We start from the raw sequence: 17,972 nt of genomic DNA on the forward strand, positions 1-17,972 counted from the left end.
GACGAATTTTACCTTCTTCAATTTCCATATATTAGATCAATTTATCACAATAATATACCATCATAACTACACCAAATTGTTATGCACACCCGACCTAAATAAAAGAATGTATTAAAGGAAAATGCTAACATATTGATTATTGAATGAGTATAAAAAAAAATACAACTAACTATAAAAAAAATGATTTTTAAGTACAAACAAATGAAACCGAAACATGAATAAAAACATATGGGACCATTTTTGCCATAATGATTCTTAATTAGTTCGATATACATATATAGTGTCATAAAATGACCCAATATTATAAAAATGCATGATTGAAAAAAAAATGATGACCATTATCCAAGAATTGTTAAAAATAAAATAACTTTTATACTGGTCTAATTATAAAAATAATTATTAAAAGTGTATAAGTAAAATTGTAAAATGTTGCTTGATTATTATCATAACTTAACTAACCTATTTATAAAAATGCACTAGGTATAACAACACAAGAAATGAAAATTATTACATAGTATAAGTGTGATATCTCATATTAAATAAGAAAAAAAGTTTATATATAAGCTTCTTTAAATTATATATGTAAACACATTTTAAAGTTACGAGGTTATGTTTGGTACATAACAAACAATATCTATCCAGTCTAGAGGTAGATATTGTGAAGGTACATGAAAGTAGTTCACGGGCGGATATTATAAGGGTCCGTATAAATAATATCTATATGAGAGAGAGTGGGTTATTACAAATTATATCAAAGTTGATCCATAATCCTATGAAACACAATGAAAACATCATAACTACATGAAAGGTAATTACGACATAATCTCAGAGTTAATCTATAACCCCAAATGGAATATAATGAAGATATTATATTTCCATAGGGTAATTAAGATATTAGAGTTGATTTGATAATTACAATAAGATATAAAAGTTGTTTTTGACCCTAATACAAGTATTTGTTCGATTGTATAATCTTGTGGGATACAATGAATATATCGTAACTTTATGAGGGGTTATTACGATATCTCATATCATATAAAAAAAAGGTTCATGACATTAAATATGTATTAGTTTTTTTAATTAAGCAAACACATTTAAAATCCATAAGAATCCATTCCGCCAAGAGCTCTATTAATGTAGAGATTGAAATAAATTCTAGTGAATTTAAGAAATATCCATGTGGATTTTTTTTTAATCAATTATTAATTTTCAATATTTAAACAAGTAACTGCAAGCAAGATGTATTGATTTCCTTTTGCTATTAATAATAAGATTTTTTTAAAAACAATAAAAGTTTCAAATATTGAAATATGTCATTTTCTTCTATTTTATTTCTAAAATTTATTAGCTTTAATCAATTTACACAAAAAAAGAACTTTAAATATCCCAAATTATAAGGGCACCTAAGCAAAGGGGCCGAAATAATTATGGGCGTCTCCACATTATTCTCCGAACGTCTCCTTTCCGCGTCAGTTTTCTTCGTCTGTCCCGGAAAACAAGAAACCTTCGAATGAATAAAAATCCCAACATATAATTTGAAAAAAAAAAATTGAAAAAAATCATCAAAAACCCACAAAAACAATTTCCTGGGTTGATTCCCTTCAACACCCATTACTCAAAATTTCAACAATTTGGCTATTCTGCGTTGGTGTTGGAGGAGGTGAAGGCATTGTTGTGTTGTGGTGGGGTTATTGGAGGTGGAGGCATTGGTTTTGGTGTGTGTGGTTTTGAGGATTTTTGGATATTGTGATGAGAAATCAGGAGCTAGGATAATTCCCACGCTCCTTCTCATAGTATGGGAATGGAACAGTGATTTTTGAGGCAATGGGTGTGGGAAGAGCTGGTTTTTCAATTTGTTTTCTGATTCTGCTTTTTGTGTTGGTTGTGGGGAGCTCGGAGGCCAAGAGGAGGACGGCTAAGACCTTTTTTTCCAATAGAGCTTATGAGGTTGCTATGGAGATAGATGAGGACACGGTACGATGCTTTGTTTGTTTAATTTATTGGCTGCTTTTATATTTATGACCATATGTAGAAATCATGGTTGAAATGGTAGTTTTGATGTAGGTTGTTATGTAGATTTGCATGGTTTCATGGATTAGTAAATTATGTTTTGTGAGGAGTTTTTTTTGACAACTACAAGACCAGGAATTGGAGAAATTGTTTGATATTTAGTTAGAAAGGTTAATCAGTTGTTGTCAAAGATTGAACCGAGAGAAGAACCTGAGAAGGAGAAATAGTGTTCAGTACAAGGCTATCTGCCTTGTCCTTTTCCTGATCGATGAATTGACTAACTTGTTAGAACTAGCTAGATCATATTCTTATATATATCTTCTGAAATTTACGTTTTATTAGTTTCTGAAGGCATTAGCCAAATGGGGCTGTATAAGGCTGATGAGGGTGTGTTGTGCTCAATGCACTATATAGAAGTTCTCCTTGACATATAGTTATGTCTTGTGTCAAAAGTAGGAGTTGCAGGTCTTGTTCTGCTACTAGGCTACTGAGAGCTATGGGGTGATTATTCAACATTTACTAGCTTCATGTCATCAGGAAGAATGGAGGCCTTGACTATTTGCTTCTTGAGATTTATGTCTGTTAACAATTTCAATGTTTTCAGGGTTTAAAAGGAAATAGGAGCTCATTGTTAGTGTATGAAGGAAGGTCAGTTTAAGTTTCCTTAATGGTCAAAACACAGTCACCAGATTACAAACTACAAAACCCCCATACCCTCTTTCCACTGCCAAGCAAATACTTAGATTTATGTAAATCATTGCAGGGATCCATGTAGGTATATTCATTTGCACTCTGCATCAGAGGTAAGTGCATGAGTGTGCTAATTTGTATAAACATCCACAATTTCATTTGGCATCTTCTTGAGGGAAGCTTGTCTGGGGGAAATTTTCATGCCTGAGAGGTTGATGGGAAAGAGTGAAATTCTCTAATTGTTGTATTGAAGTCAAGACAGTTTGTTCCTTTTGTTTCTTTTATAAGTGGAATAATTGTTCCTAAATTTTGGTGAAATATTTTACTACAGGCAGAACAGGTGTGGATTCAATGCAGGCAAGAACTGATGGAAATGAATTATGCTGTTGAGGAGTTTGATTTGTGTTTCATTGAGGAGGAAATGAGCGGCTCTAGTGAAATGAACCCGAAAGCAGCATTGTTGTTAAAAAGAAATGTGCACAAAGCTATCAATAGCTTGGCTCCCCAAATGAAAGAATCTCTTTTGGACTGTTTAAGAACAAAAAATCTTATCTTCAGCGTTTCAGGTGATGAGGTTCCCTCTAAGAGTTGGTTCATCAAGTACCTTGAGCTGCTCTTTGGTTGGTCTAATCGTTCCAGAAGACATTTGGCGAATGTGCCACAACTAACAATAGAGACATCCCCTGATTCAGCTCCAGGCCCAGATCAAGACCCTGCATTAGTAGATTCAGGGATTTATTATGGTCCTGCACCAGGTTATTATCCTTCACCTGCTGGTTCCCAACTTCGGAGGCCAAAGCAACTTTCCAAGACTCCAGAAGATGCATCTTCCCCACCAGATAACATGGGCTCACTGTTGCCACCTTCACCTGCTAAACGCTCTCCACCAAAACGCCCTCCACCAAAGCCACATGTTGCTCAATCGGAACCAGAGTCTCCACCAAAGAAGCCTGAAGATAGCTCGAAGAAAGCTATTGCTCTTGCTTCAGCTGCAGTGGCTGTGCTATCATTTGCTACACTTGTATTACTATGCTGTCTCAATGTTAGGAGAAATAAAGTTGGCCCTCGAGATCAACAGAGAGATAAGAAGCCTCTGCTCACCTTAAGTGATTTCTCTGCTGGTATGGTCCCCCTTGTTTTAATTTTGTCAACATAAACTTTGTGTTCTATTTAGTTCTGAAAATGTACTTTTAACTTCAATCTTTCAGGTTCTTCACAGCAGTCTCTTAGCATAAATTCAAGTGGCAAAGACTTCAGTGATAATTCAAACCTCATAGGACAGCATCCCTCTTTTTCCACTGATGATCATAACTCTGTATTAGAAGCTACTGCTGGTGGACCAACCCCACTTCCTCTTTTAAAACCTCCTCCAGGAAGACTTGCTCCTCCTCATGCTCTCGCCCCTGCTCTTGCTCCTGCTCCTACTCCTGCTCCTCCACCTCCTGGACCACCACCTCCTCCCCCACCTAAACCTCCTGCCAAGCCTGGTCCTCGTCCCCCACCACCGCCAAAAATTGTTCGTCCTCCACCTATGCCACCAAAATCATCAGCTGCTAATTCAAAGTTGCCCCCTCTGGGACCACATCATCGAAAGAATACTGCTTCTGGTGAGGGAGATGATGTAACAGGTGAATCTGATGCTCCAAAAACCAAGTTAAAGCCCTTCTTCTGGGATAAGGTTCTTGCCAGCCCTGATGAGTCCATGGTCTGGCATGAGCTAAGTGCGGGATCATTCCAGTAAGGCTATAAATCTATCTCAAGACTTTGGTTTTCTTAGTGAATTACGTACCTGTCAAGTAAACCACAATTCTAATTTTACAGGTTCAATGAGGAGATGATAGAATCCCTATTTGGTTATACCAATGTGGAAAAGAACAAAAATGATAGCAAGAAAGAATCAGCATCCTCAGAACCCCAGTATATACAAATAATTAACCCAAAGAAAGCACAGAATTTATCAATTCTTCTACGAGCACTGAATGTGACAACAGAAGAAGTTTATGATGCCCTTAAGGAAGGTGATTCCCTATATTTACACAATTATTTGTTTTGTGGCTTAATACACTAAGAATAAACAAGTAATCATTATCATCTTGGGAACTTCGAAGAGAAACTGAATGCATCATGGATTTGCTAATTTTTGTGTTTAGAGGCATCAAGATCTTAATTCCTTTTTTCTTCAATCAGGCAATGAGCTTCCTGCAGAGCTCCTCCAAACTTTATTGAAGATGGCACCTACACCAGATGAAGAACTAAAGCTCAGGTTATTCTCTGGCAATACTTCTCAACTTGGCCCTGCAGAACGATTCCTCAAAGTTTTGGTTGAAATCCCATTTGCATTTAAGCGGATGGAAGCATTACTGTTCATGAGTTCTCTTCAGGAGGAAGTGTCTGGCATCAAAGAGTCATTTGCTGCTTTAGAGGTGAGAAAGTTGATACTTGAATTGGATGTTTCATTCAATTCTATGCACCACTTTTTGCTCTCCCCACCAGTGAACATAGTCCTCCATGTGGCAAACTATTTAAGTAATGCATTGTGGGTGTAGTTCTCTTTCTGCCTATTGTCCCCTTCTAATTCATTTGGCCATAAGACGCTAAAATCATATGGAGTGTCATAGTTGATGAAAGTGAGTGCCTTATAGTGAGGTTAAGGTTGAAACAAAAAGAACTTTGCTTCAGAATATGTAGGATTTTCTGTTTGATTGATCATATGTAAACATGCACCAAAAACACCTCTGTCCTTGGTCCAAAAACCGCAGTGATAAGGTTCTATCATTTAATCATTTAACTATTGTCCACCTCAAATGGCAGGTTGCTTGCAAGGAACTCAGAAACAGTAGGCTGTTCCTAAAGCTCTTGGAAGCAGTTCTGAAAACTGGAAACCGCATGAATGATGGTACTTTCCGTGGTGGAGCCCAGGCCTTCAAGCTTGACACACTCTTGAAGCTGTCTGATGTAAAAGGAATTGATGGCAAGACCACCCTCTTACACTTTGTTGTCCTGGAAATCATCCGGTCTGAAGGCATAAGAGCAGCCCGCGCAGCAAGGGAGAGCAAGAGCTTTTCCAGCTTGAAATCAGACGATTTAACTGAGGATCCCAGCAATGAGACAGAACACTTTCGCACCCTTGGTCTTCAGGTGGTCTCAGGCTTAAGTAATGAACTTGAGAACGTTAAAAAGGCAGCGATTATAGATGCTGATAGCTTAACCTCAACAGTGTCCAATCTAGGCGATTCACTGCTAAAAACCCGAGACTTTCTAAGAAAAGATATGAGTAATTTACAGGAAGAAAGTGATTTCCACCGTTCACTTGATAGTTTTGTGGAGCGCGCAGAAGTTGATATCACATGGATGCTGGAGGAAGAAAACAGGATAATGACTCTGGTGAGGGGCACGGTTGACTACTTCCATGGGCATTCAGGGAAGGATGAGGGATTGCGTTTGTTTGCAATTGTTCGAGATTTCTTGAAAATTTTAGACAAGGTCTGCAATGAGGTGAGGAAATCAACCATAAAGCCAACAAAGAATCCAAAGACTGAGGCTCCAACAGTATCAGCTCACCCAGAAGTTCATCAGTCATCTTTGCAAGACATGCGCCAAAAACTATTTCCTGTGATTGCAGAACGGCGGATGGATAATAGTTCCAGTTCCAGTTCAGATGATGACAGCCCATCTTCTTAGCCTTCAGTTCATGTAGGTACTTGACATTCATTAACACTGGAAAGAACTGCTTCCAGCTAAGGAGTGATTTTCCTGGACATTGCTTCCAAACATCCTGTGTGTGGAAACCAAGTAGTTTCCAGGAGTAAGAGCTGTGAATTCACATTGGCCCTTGTTTAGGTGGCTTTGAAATATTGGAAGCAGGTACTTTGTAGAATCACGTCACCATATTGGAAGCTTTACTTAGTTTTGTTCTTGATTCTTCTGTAAATGACACTGTAGATGATAAACATCATTCATTGAAAAAAAGGATTGTTCATTGCCATCAAAGTGTTTGAGATGAATTTTTTTTTAATGCATATAAGAGCTTCTTGAAACTATTCTCTCCCACATTGTCTGGGAAGAGAATGTCTTGACATTCATAAGGAATGACACCTTTGAACAACGTCTCATACTGGGAAGGAGAAGTTCCTAACATTCATAAAGGAGGCACCGAACGTGTTTTAAAGTAATGTGAGCTGCCGTGAAGCCTATAGACCCATTGTAGATCCACCTAGTAGCAACAGGTCATGATAGATGGTATTAAAGCCAATCCACTGCCTATGTGAAGTCAATTGTACCTTATGGCCTATACGTTGGACCTGTATGTGAGGGTGAGTATCATCGTAAGAGAAGTTCCTGCCATTGAGTGGCACCACTCTAAACTGAGCATTTTAAAGCTATGAAGGCTGTGGGCTCAAAGCGCACAATATCCACCTAATATGGTTGGTCGGTTGGTCGTGACTGAAACAATCCGAGAGCCAACTTCTTGATAAAATGTTGGGTTATCTTTTGCAAGCTAACTTTCAGTACATGAACCCCAACAAAATGCTTGTTGAAGCAGCGGATTGACTAAAAATGACTTAGCACTATGGTTATGATTGTACTTGAAACTAACCCTTTTGTTCAGTTTATCATTTTCTCCTTTTTACTTCATCTCATCTATTCAAATATATTTTCTAATAATAGATAGCGGAGTTTGATCACCCGAAATCGAACGAGAACATTGTCTCTACATGAAGGATGTGTAAATATGTTCAATGCCTTCTCAACCAATCCCATCCTAATTTTTAGGGTTTTAAAAACATTTACGTGCCTTTGAATTATGGTGGGCTGAGAAAAAATATTCTCAAGTAATTGCTATGCATTGGTGAGGAGGAATTGCCTCCTACCCAGTCACCTCTTTTAGCATATACCTTTTGTTGTTGTTGAGAGTCCTTTGCTTATTCATTTATTTTTGAAGCATGCCTCACAAAATTGGGTGATATTGAGCTGACGAAGTCAAAGCCAAAAGTGTTTCTTTGTTGAAGTTTTTGAAAATAGTTTTTAAAAATAATTTTAATTTTTTTTAAGGACTAAAAAAAATATTATTATTATTTTTTAATTAAAATAATTAATTTTTAATGTATAAAATCGTTAATAATAAAAGATATAAAGGAAAAGGTGAATAGATTGATGCAAGTAATTTACCACATCTTTAATAAATTAATCCAATTACAATTTGGAAAATATAAATTTTAGGGTAAAATTAAATGAGGAAAAAAATAGTAATCAACATTATTAATGGTTTTGAATTTTTTTTTATTATTTCAATATATATCCAATATTAATATGACCATGGAGACTAATAATTTTATAAAGGTAAACATAAAGGTGATTAAAATGAAAAATAGTAATTTGATAAAGACAAAAATTGTATTAATGTCATTAATGACATAAATTTTATTTTTATTTTAATGGATATCAAAAAAAAAAAAAAGGAAAAAAAATATGGGTTGATTGAGTGAAGAAATGCCATGGATTTTTGCTATTAATTGAGAGAAAGTGCAAAAATAATTAAAAAATTATTTTAAAAAATTGAAAGGACACCAAAATGTGCTATTTAATATCTAATAAAAGAAGAAATGTAGTCATAATTCATGAAAAGTGTGTGTAAGAAAATAATAAATTCTTGGCACATAAGATTATTAATAGTAAAATGGTATCGGTTGTTGCTAGACAGTTAGTATCCCGAGGTTAGAGTCCCTATGAAAAGTCCTAACTTTTAAGGGTTTGACCATGGAAGGTTTCATGATTAAAGATTTATATATATTGATAATAAAAAGAATATAAAGGGCTAAGTATGTGGGATTATTAATAGGAAACTTATAAAGAGAAAAGATATGGGTATGAATACAAGTAATTTACTATGTTCTAGGTGAATCCCATTGATTTTAATGCTCTCTTATGAAAATTATAATTGTATAACTCTATATTTGGTTGTTAAAAAATTTAAGGGAAAATGTAATAATAATAATAATAATAATAAATAAAGAAGAAAAATAAAAATACTTTTAAAATTAATAACTTATTTTTATATAATTCTTCAAATCCATCTCATGTAATTTTCCTCTTTTATATGAAGATAAAATAACTTTAAACTGTATAAGTTAATTTCAAGCTAATTTTAGTTATATTTGATTTTCTTTCATATTTTTATAATAAACTATAAATGAGAAAATTGTTTTTCTAGGTATTTTTTATTTTTTATTTTTTTAGTATTTTCTTAAAACTAAACATAGAAAAAAAAATTATCAATGGTGTAAAATTTTTATTATTTTGATGGATATTAAAGGAGACTAAAATATGGTATTGAATAAAAGAGTCTTTTGGCAGTATTTTTAAACTATTGTAAAACAAAGTGAGAGAAGAAGAAAGCAAAAAAAAAAAATAGAATGCATGAGAAAACTCTAATTGAATTTCATTAGGGGTCCTTCCATTTTATAGGGAGTTATACAAGATATTTATGGATGATCATCCACAAGTTACCATAGTGGTACATAATCTCATATTTTATAACACTCTCCCTTGGATGATCATAAGAATATGTCTCATTAAAACCTTACTAGGAAAAACTTTATGGAAAAAAACCATAGTGAAGGAAAAATAGTACAATATTCTTTTGGATTACTACAACTGCCTAGTTAAAAACCTTATTAGTAAAACCCAATGGGACAAAACCTGGACGAAGGAAAAAATAATGCAGCGTAATGATATTCTTATCAATTAGTTCCCCCTCATGTAGACATGATTATATTTTCTCTAGTAGCACAGTATAGAGATCTTTGAGTCCGCGTATTCCAATAAGCTTCTTGAGTATTGCAGTTGACAATACCTTTGTGAATAGATCTTCTAAATTGTCATTCGATCTTATTCGTCGAATAACAATTTCATCACTCTTCTGGAGTTAATGAAAGTAAAACACTTGGGCAATATATGCTTAATTCTATCACCCTTAATGTATCATTCTTTAATTTGTACAATGCATGCAACATTATCTTCAAATAATATTGTCGGGTCACCTTTGATAGAGGAGAATCCACATGATTCCTGAATTTGTTGGATCATAGATCTTAGCTATATACGTTCACGACTTGCTTCATGAATTGCTAGTATTTCTGAATGATTTGATGATGTGGCTATTATTGTTTGTTTGACAAATCTCCATGAAATAGTAGTACCATTGTAATTAAACACATAACTTGTTTATGACCTACCTTTATGTGGATTTGAAAGATATCCTGCATTTGCATATCCAAGCAATTGTTGTTTTGATTCCCTTGAGTAAAATAGACCCATATTAGTAGTTCCACGAAGATAACACAATATATGTTTGATACCATTCCAATGTCTTCAAGTTGGAGCGGAACTATATCTTGCTAATAAATTGACAGAAAAAACAATGTTTGAATGTGTATAATTGGCAAGATACAAAAGTGCACCAATAGCATTAAGATATGGTACTTTAGGACCAAATAATTCTTCATTTTTTTTGCAATGAAAAAATGGATCATTTTTCACATCAAGTGATCTGACAACCATTGGAGAACTTAAAGGATGCGCTTTATCCATATAAAAACGCTTCAAAACTTTCCTAATGTATGTTGATTGATGAACTAAAACTCCATTTGGAAAATGCTCGATCTGCAGGCCGAAACAAAATTTTGTTTTTCCAAGATCTTTCATCTCAAATTTCTTTTTTCAAGTAATTTGTTGTTCTTATGAGCTCTTTAGGAGTTCCGACAAGATTTAAGTCATCAACATACACTACAATAATTGCAAATCCGGTTTCTGATTTCTTAATGAAGATGCATGGGCATATAGGGTTATTCATATACCCTTCTTTTAGTAAGTATTTGCTAAGGCAATTGTACCACATGCGTCCATATTGCTTTAATCCATGCAAGGATCATTGTAACTTGATTGAGTACATTCTACGAGGCTTTATACAATTTAAATCCTTTAGGGATTTTCATGTATATATCATTATCCATGGATCCGTATAAATATGTTGTAATAACATCCATGAGATGGATATCTAGTCCTTCTGGGACTATCAAACTAATTAAAAAAGGAAATGTGATTGTGTCCATGATGGGAGAGTATGTTTCTTCGTAGTCAATACGAGGTCTCTGCGAGAAACCTTGTGCTACTAATCACACTTTATATCTTATGATCTCATTATTCTCGTTATGTTTTCGTATAAATACTCATTTGTACCCAACAAGCTTTACATCTTCAGGTGTTTGGACTATAGGTCCAAAAACTTTTCGTTTTGTTAATGAGCTTAACTCTACCTGCATGGCTTCTTTCCATTTTGGCCAATCATTTCTATGTCGACATTCTTCCACATTTCATGGTTCAGGATTTTCATCATTTCTTATGATATCGGAGGCCACTTGGAAAGCGAAATTATTGTTAATAATAATATTATTTTGATCTTATTTTTCTCCCGTGTATACATAACTTACTGAGATTTCACAATTTTCAGGTACATGTGCCTCTTCGGTGGCTTCTCATTCAATATGTACCTCTTTAGGGGCTTCTTGTTCAATATGTGCCTCTTCAAGCACTTTTTGCATTATTTGTGCCTCTTTTGGGGCTATAGATTTATCAATTTTAAACTGATTAGTCATTTTGATGGTCTCTTTTAGAGTGTCAAGTTTTTCTTAGGTTATCCTCTTTCGGGGAGTTACATCCTTTAAGTTGACAAGTCTACCACGTTTCAGCCATATCTTAGATTCATTTGTTAATTGTCCTACAGGGACATCAATCCATGTTGGAGTATTTGCAGCCAGGATATATGACTTTGTCACTTTCTTTGTATCAATGAATGCATTTGGTAATTGATTTGCAAGATTTTGCAAATAAATAATATTTTAAACTTCTAGTTCACATTGATTAGTACAAGGATCAAGATAAGTCAAAGTCAATGCATTCCAAATAATTTCACGTCATTCTTTTGGAACTGGTTCTTCTCCCCCTAACAACGAGAAAATTGTCTCATTAAAATGATAATCTACACAACATGTCATTCTACCTTTTAAGTATATAGGTAGACTAGTCACTAAATAAAAACTTTTGGTTTTATAATGTACATCCATACGACCTTTTACCCCGGGAGACCAAGTTGGTCTTACAAGATTCTTTTGGATCCAGTATCACATAAAGTATCATTCACATGGAATCAAATACTATTAGTGACATGTTATAAGCTCTTCTGGAGCCTTTAATTAGGTTTTTATCACCTGATATAGTATTAACATTGTCTATCATCAATGTTGTGCAATTAATGAAACAAAAGTTTCATCAAAATAACAAGTCATAAAACATTGTCATAAAGACCTCACCTTTATAGAGTTGAAGAAATATTATCATAGAGAAGGAGTTAAAATCAATGGAAAAATATTAGTCATCGATGATGACTTAACTTAATAAGTTGTGTAAAAGTAATGAGAACATATATAACACAATAAAACAAACATGAAAAGATAATTTAAAGTATATATTTCTTAAATAATCTCACATATTTGATTTTGTAAGTGTGGAGCAATTTATACATGAAATAATGATGAAGTATTTCAATAATCAAACTAATTGTAGTGATAAATCAATAATTTTATTTAAAATATTATGATGATCTAAATCAATGTGCAAATATTAATTCATAAATAAAAATTTCAAGAGAATATCATGATTTAAAGCATTGTGTTGTCTCAAAACTTTAATTGAAATACTACAAATCCATTTGAACATATATGTAAAGATATAACATAATATATTGAGAACAATAGTTGAACCTATTGTAATTTCAAAATTATTTTTGGATAACGAAATTATTGCATTAATATAAATACCATATGTGGCAACATGCAATAATATATATTATTTTATATAACTCAAAATTTCTGAATCATAAAAACATGTCTTAAAGAAAATTGACATGCAAAATCAATTTATTAATCATATGACCAAGTCATATATTTCACATGTATCCAAAGATTCTCTATTTTCTAAATCAAAATATTATTGTGTATTAAACAACTAGAATAAAAAAAAATATTCCAGACTATCACCTTTAATACAAAAATATCATACTTTCATGCATTAATAATAGTATAACTTTTAATAATAGAAATTTATAAAAACTATCAAACACTTACCAATTTGTATAACTTGATATACAAAATATTAATCTTTTGATAATATGTAAATATTATCTATATGTTTGTCATCATAACTTCAAGCTATAATATATTTCATTATAACTTTTGGTTATATAAATTTCATAAAGTTATACAAAATTTTTAGTTAACAATTTTTTTCTCTATAGCTTCTAGCTATAAGAAAGTACAACAACTTTGGCATAACCTTTGATTAGTAGAAAGAATATTAATTTTCTTATTTTCATAACTTCGGGTTATGAATAATAATATTTATATAACTTCTGGTTATATAAAATTTTTTTAAAAAAAAAATGTATTTTCTAGGTACATAGTTGTTCATTGACAATTTTGTTTTGTATAACTTCTGGTTATACAAGAGAATTAGAAATTGCATGCATAACTTCTGGCTAGGAAACAATTGTGTAAACCCCTCTGGGGGCTAGAGTTTTTTTTCTCTCACACCCGGAGTCAGCTGAGCATTTCATTTCCAGGAATGGGGGGGGGGGGGGGGGGGGTTTCTTCAAGTGTAAAGTTGCATGGACGTGTGACAAAGACATGACTTGTCATGGTGGTAGCAAGGAGCAAGTGGAGACTTGCAGGATATGAGAAACAGAGAAAAGATAAGGAGCAGTTGAAAAAACAAGAGGATAAGAGAGAGAGCAGAAAAACAAAAAGGGGGGTCTGGATTTTGGGAGCTGCAAGAAAGGCGACAAGGGTTGACAGAAAAAAAAAAAACAAAGGAGATGGGTCCGAAAGGTGGTAGCAACACAGGTAAGTTTTCTACAACCTGCTGATTTTTTTTTTTCACACGATTCTATTATATTTTGCATATATGAGGATTCTATTTTTGTGCTGGAATAGAAGCATTGGAAACTTTTGCATATTCTTGTGGGATTTGAGTTTGTTTGCATGCATTTTCATGTTTGATTTCTAATCTATTTTTGCGACCCCATTTTGAGATCCTGTATGAAATGCTGGCAAGTTTTCCATTTGGAACCCTTTTGAACTCCATTTTGGTTTTCTTTCCACTTCACATGGCAATAACAAAGCTACCATTTCCCATCAACCCATTTCTCTTTCCATCGTTGCCACTCTTTTACCCGAGTTTTGCACCTCCACCCATCATTTTCTAGCATTCAGCTACAACTAGTGGACGTCTAGGTCGTTCCAAAAACGAAATATAGAAAATGAAGAAGGACAACCCAAGCCAAGCAACAATCTTCTTCTTCACGTACCTCGTCGAAGTTGTCTTCAGGTTTGGAGATATTGTTTCAATCTTGAGTGCTTCTCTTTACACTATCGGCAATAACTAGCATATCATCTTTTTTTACCTTTCTCATGAAGTGATTGACCACGCCATTGATGAGAACTTTAAGCTGATCTCTATTCGAAAGGGCTTGGGCTGCATTTGAGAGAAGTTTGGTTCAAAACTTGCATTTCGAGTTTTGAAAGTTCCATTTTCGAGCCTTGAAAGCTCCATTTCCAATTCTACAAGTTTCGATATAGCTGGAGAAGCAAGTCTGTAGTGGAAAATCGCCATCCTTTGGTGACTTGCATGGAGCTTTAAAGGTTTCGGTGCAGCTAGAAGAGCAGCGTATGTGACCAATTGCCTTCCAGCTTGTTGCTAAGTCTCCACGAGATCAAATGTTGTTGGACGCCTTGCTAGTACCATTTCTAATGAGTGATTTTCTTATGACAACACTATGCACGACTGGAAATAATGTTAATAGCTACTAGTGTTGCATATTCCAATTAGTAAGGTCTCAAACAAAAGGCTAAAGTAAGCAAAAGAGAAAAAAAGTCAACAAAGTACAATTTGATTGTACACAACCTATTATAAAATATATGAAGCCTCTGCATACACCATTAACATTTGGTGGGCCTGTTTTTTTTTTCTTTAAATGCCCTCATCTCTTTCTTAATTCCTAATTCACATTTTCAAATATTAATTTTCAAAACTTAGGTTTTTAAATCTAATTTCCAAAATCCCAATTCCCAAATAATTTTTCAAAATTCCAATTTTTTTTCAAATAATTTTCAAAACTCTAATTTCTTTCAAAACTAATTTTCAAAATCCCAAATTTTAAATTTAATTTTCAAAACTTCAATATTCAAATAATTTTTTTCAAACTTTCATTTTCAAAGAAATTTCCAAAACTCCAATTTTTAATTTAATTTTCCAAAACTCCAATTTTTTAGATTTTCCAAAAGTTCATTCTCGAAATAATTTTCCAAAGTTCCAATTTTTAAATTTTCCTAAATTTCATTCTCGAAATAATTTTCCAAAGTTCCAATTCTTAAATTTAATTTTCCAAAATTCCATTTTTCGAATAATTTTCCAAAATTACCATTTTTCAAAATTTCCAAAATTACCATTTTTCAAAATTTCCAAAATCCCAAAATTCCAAATTTAATTTTTAAAATGCCATCTTCAAATAAGTTTTCCAAAAATTCCAATTTCCAAATTTAATTTTTAAAAATTCCATCTTCAAATAATTTTTCCAAAAATTCCAATTTCCAAATATGTTTATTTATTTATTTTTTTAAAAATGTCATCTTCAAATTTAATTTCTAAAACTCCAATTCCTAAATTTAATTTTTAAAACTCTAATTTTTCAATAATTTTTTTAGACTTCAATTTTCAAATAAATTTCAAAACTCAAGCTTTCTTTCAAATAGTTTTAATTCCACTCAATTTTCAAATATTTTTAATTCATAAATTTTCTTTGATTCTCAAATAATCTTTTGTTTTCCTTGACTTCTTAAATAAGCATGAACATTCAATTTTCATAATTTCAAAATAATGGAATTTGTGGGACTAATTCATGCAAGATAAATTGGGCTTTGATGGGGTCCCTACATATGAGTTTTCTCTTTTGATTGCCAACTGTTATGCTTAATGAATATTGTCTGATCTTTATCTTGCTATTTGATATGCATGTGATATATTTTTTATTCATTATTGTGCACTAACTCTGTTTCACAATAGTGCTTTATAACCTACCGCCAAGGCACGCCCTGACTCCCACTTTGCTTATTCTTATACATTATTAGTTTTATTATTTGATCATTGCACTGGTATTCATTTATTTCCTTATCAATTGCCACACTTGTTTCACCTTATTTAGTAGAGACCCGTTTTTAGGGACTTAGAAGGGTGTTATGATCTTTTTATTGTACCTTCCCAATAGGTAACCTGACCCCTGGACCCAGACTCGATTTTTCACGGACCTACTTTTCTAAATAAAGAGTCATACTTAAGGTTTTTCTTTCTTATTTTGTTTCCTTTTAAAAATGAAACAAAAATAAGTGGTGAATCCAAGTCTTTTTCAAAAAATCAAATTTTCACCAAATAAAAAAATAAAATAAAATGAGTCAAGCCATCAATTGGGAATGCATCGAGCAAAATACGAGGTCCACAAAATGGCGACTTCACCGGTGATCACTAGAGGGTCAAACTTGAACTTTAGATAAGGCAATTATGGCGTTTGATTGGTCGATCAGTGGGTACCTACATCTTTTTGTGCTTCAGTTTGCTTGACTGTTGGTTACACATTGAGAATTCTTGATATCATTTTCATTGATGCATGCTTGGTTATTATATTCGTTTGAGACATTGGCATGTTGATTATATTGATTGATCATTTCGACTATCCTCACATATTGACTCTTCTTGATGTATGACTAATCTACTCACCTTGACATGTACATTCTTCTTGTTGCTTATCTCGTTCATCTTAACATGTTTGATTCTCTTGGTTGTATATTATATTGATTATCGTGGAGCATGCTATCCTTGCTAGATATTCATATCGATTATCATATTCTTGCCTAGCTTATGTGTAGATATGAGTGATATACCTATTATTTGCGTGACTGTCTGTTGCATGACTTCTCTCATTCTGTGTGATTGCATGAGTTATTTGTCTATATGGGACACACACCTATTCCCTTATCTCCAAGTCTCTAGTCTCGGTCACCTTGTTTTCCTTGATCTTGTATTTGATATGAGATTTGTTGCTTTGTTTGCTCTTCGACCGAGCTAGTGATTAGGAATAGGGTCTAGCGATGGACTATATCTATGTTTGAGAGCATTCTGGAGGTGACCGACACACTGATGCTGATTGCAGTCCGACCTTTGAAGACTTGTATAGCCTAGAGCTAGATTTCTGTATATTTATGTGGTCAGTGTGTTTTCTTTTAGTTTCATAGGATTTTCAGATGCACCCACACCACTCACTATACACCTTAAATTCGTTGATGAGTGACCAGAGTTGTGAGATACGCCAGCCATTAGGAGAGTCTTCACCATAGGAAACCCCCTGGGATGTCGATGTAGTGCATGTGTGGAGGTGTTGATCACCTTGCATGGAAGCGCTCTGTCTCTTCGGAGGCATGCAAAGGGTTATGTACCACTAGAGGGTAGGATCGCTTCTGCTAGGGATTTTCTAAAGTCCACCATTCCCATTTTTAGAGTCACCTTGACCTTGTAAGGCAAGCTTTAGATCATTCGATCAAGATTTCCTTCCCTACACGTAGGTGCATCTGAGGGCCTTCAGAGACTCCTTAGTTACAGTTTGGATCCAATATTCCCTATTTTGGTCTCCAATTGAGAGTGCTCAAAGATCGGTATGAGTTTCAGTATCAGTTGGATCATTTTTTGTCATGTCGCCTTAGTTTATTCTTTTCACTCAATGAGTTTAGCATGTTTTCTCCTTGGGGCTTTCGTTTCTCTCTCTTGGCTTGGCACATCCTCTCAGTTGGTTGTCTTTTGCTTGATGCTTTGGGATATGTTCATTGATCATGATCATCTTTTTGCACTATACACCTATCACGAGCCTAGTACTTCATTCTTTGTTTGATCATTGATTCAATTTTCAACTAGATGCTCGCATTTTCATTACGGAAAAGTGAAAGGCACGTTTTCACATTCACATTCTTTTGAGAGATTCACTTTGATCACCTTATCATTTTTTCTTTTATGGAGCTCGAGTTGAAGGTTGAGTTAAGGATATGTGGTTATAGATGGAGTATTGATCTCGTGATAGCGTGTTTCTCACACATCTTTCATCTTGGATTATTAATAGG

The 17,972-nt window shown here is 33.7% G+C and overlaps 1 protein-coding gene across 1 annotated transcript; it reads left to right on the forward strand.

Moving 5' to 3' along the window:
- Positions 1 to 1,480: 1,480 nt before the first annotated feature.
- Positions 1,481 to 6,674, forward strand: LOC100258466 (formin-like protein 3). The gene is made up of 6 exons (XM_010659034.3): positions 1,481 to 1,974; positions 3,032 to 3,821; positions 3,909 to 4,437; positions 4,522 to 4,718; positions 4,888 to 5,123; positions 5,512 to 6,674. The coding sequence occupies exons 1-6, from the start codon at positions 1,825 to 1,827 to the stop codon at positions 6,379 to 6,381; spliced, it is 2,772 nt and encodes a 923-aa protein (XP_010657336.1). The 5' UTR covers positions 1,481 to 1,824; the 3' UTR covers positions 6,382 to 6,674.
- The last annotated feature ends 11,298 nt before the right edge of the window (positions 6,675 to 17,972 follow it).

The sequence above is a fragment of the Vitis vinifera genome, chromosome 12 (genome assembly GCF_030704535.1).
Source record: "Vitis vinifera cultivar Pinot Noir 40024 chromosome 12, ASM3070453v1".
Taxonomy (NCBI): Eukaryota; Viridiplantae; Streptophyta; class Magnoliopsida; order Vitales; family Vitaceae; genus Vitis; species Vitis vinifera.

What these genes read in the sequence shown, in the direction of transcription:
- LOC100258466 (XM_010659034.3), top strand. Translation starts at nt 1,825, where the DNA reads ATGGGTGTGGGAAGAGCTGGTTTTTCAATTTGTTTTCTGATTCTGCTT. An exon ending in TGGAGATAGATGAGGACACG is followed by an intron (nt 1,975 to 3,031) that starts GTACGATGCTTT and finishes ATTTTACTACAG; the next exon opens with GCAGAACAGGTGTGGATTCA. An exon ending in CTAAGTGCGGGATCATTCCA is followed by an intron (nt 4,438 to 4,521) that starts GTAAGGCTATAA and finishes CTAATTTTACAG; the next exon opens with GTTCAATGAGGAGATGATAG.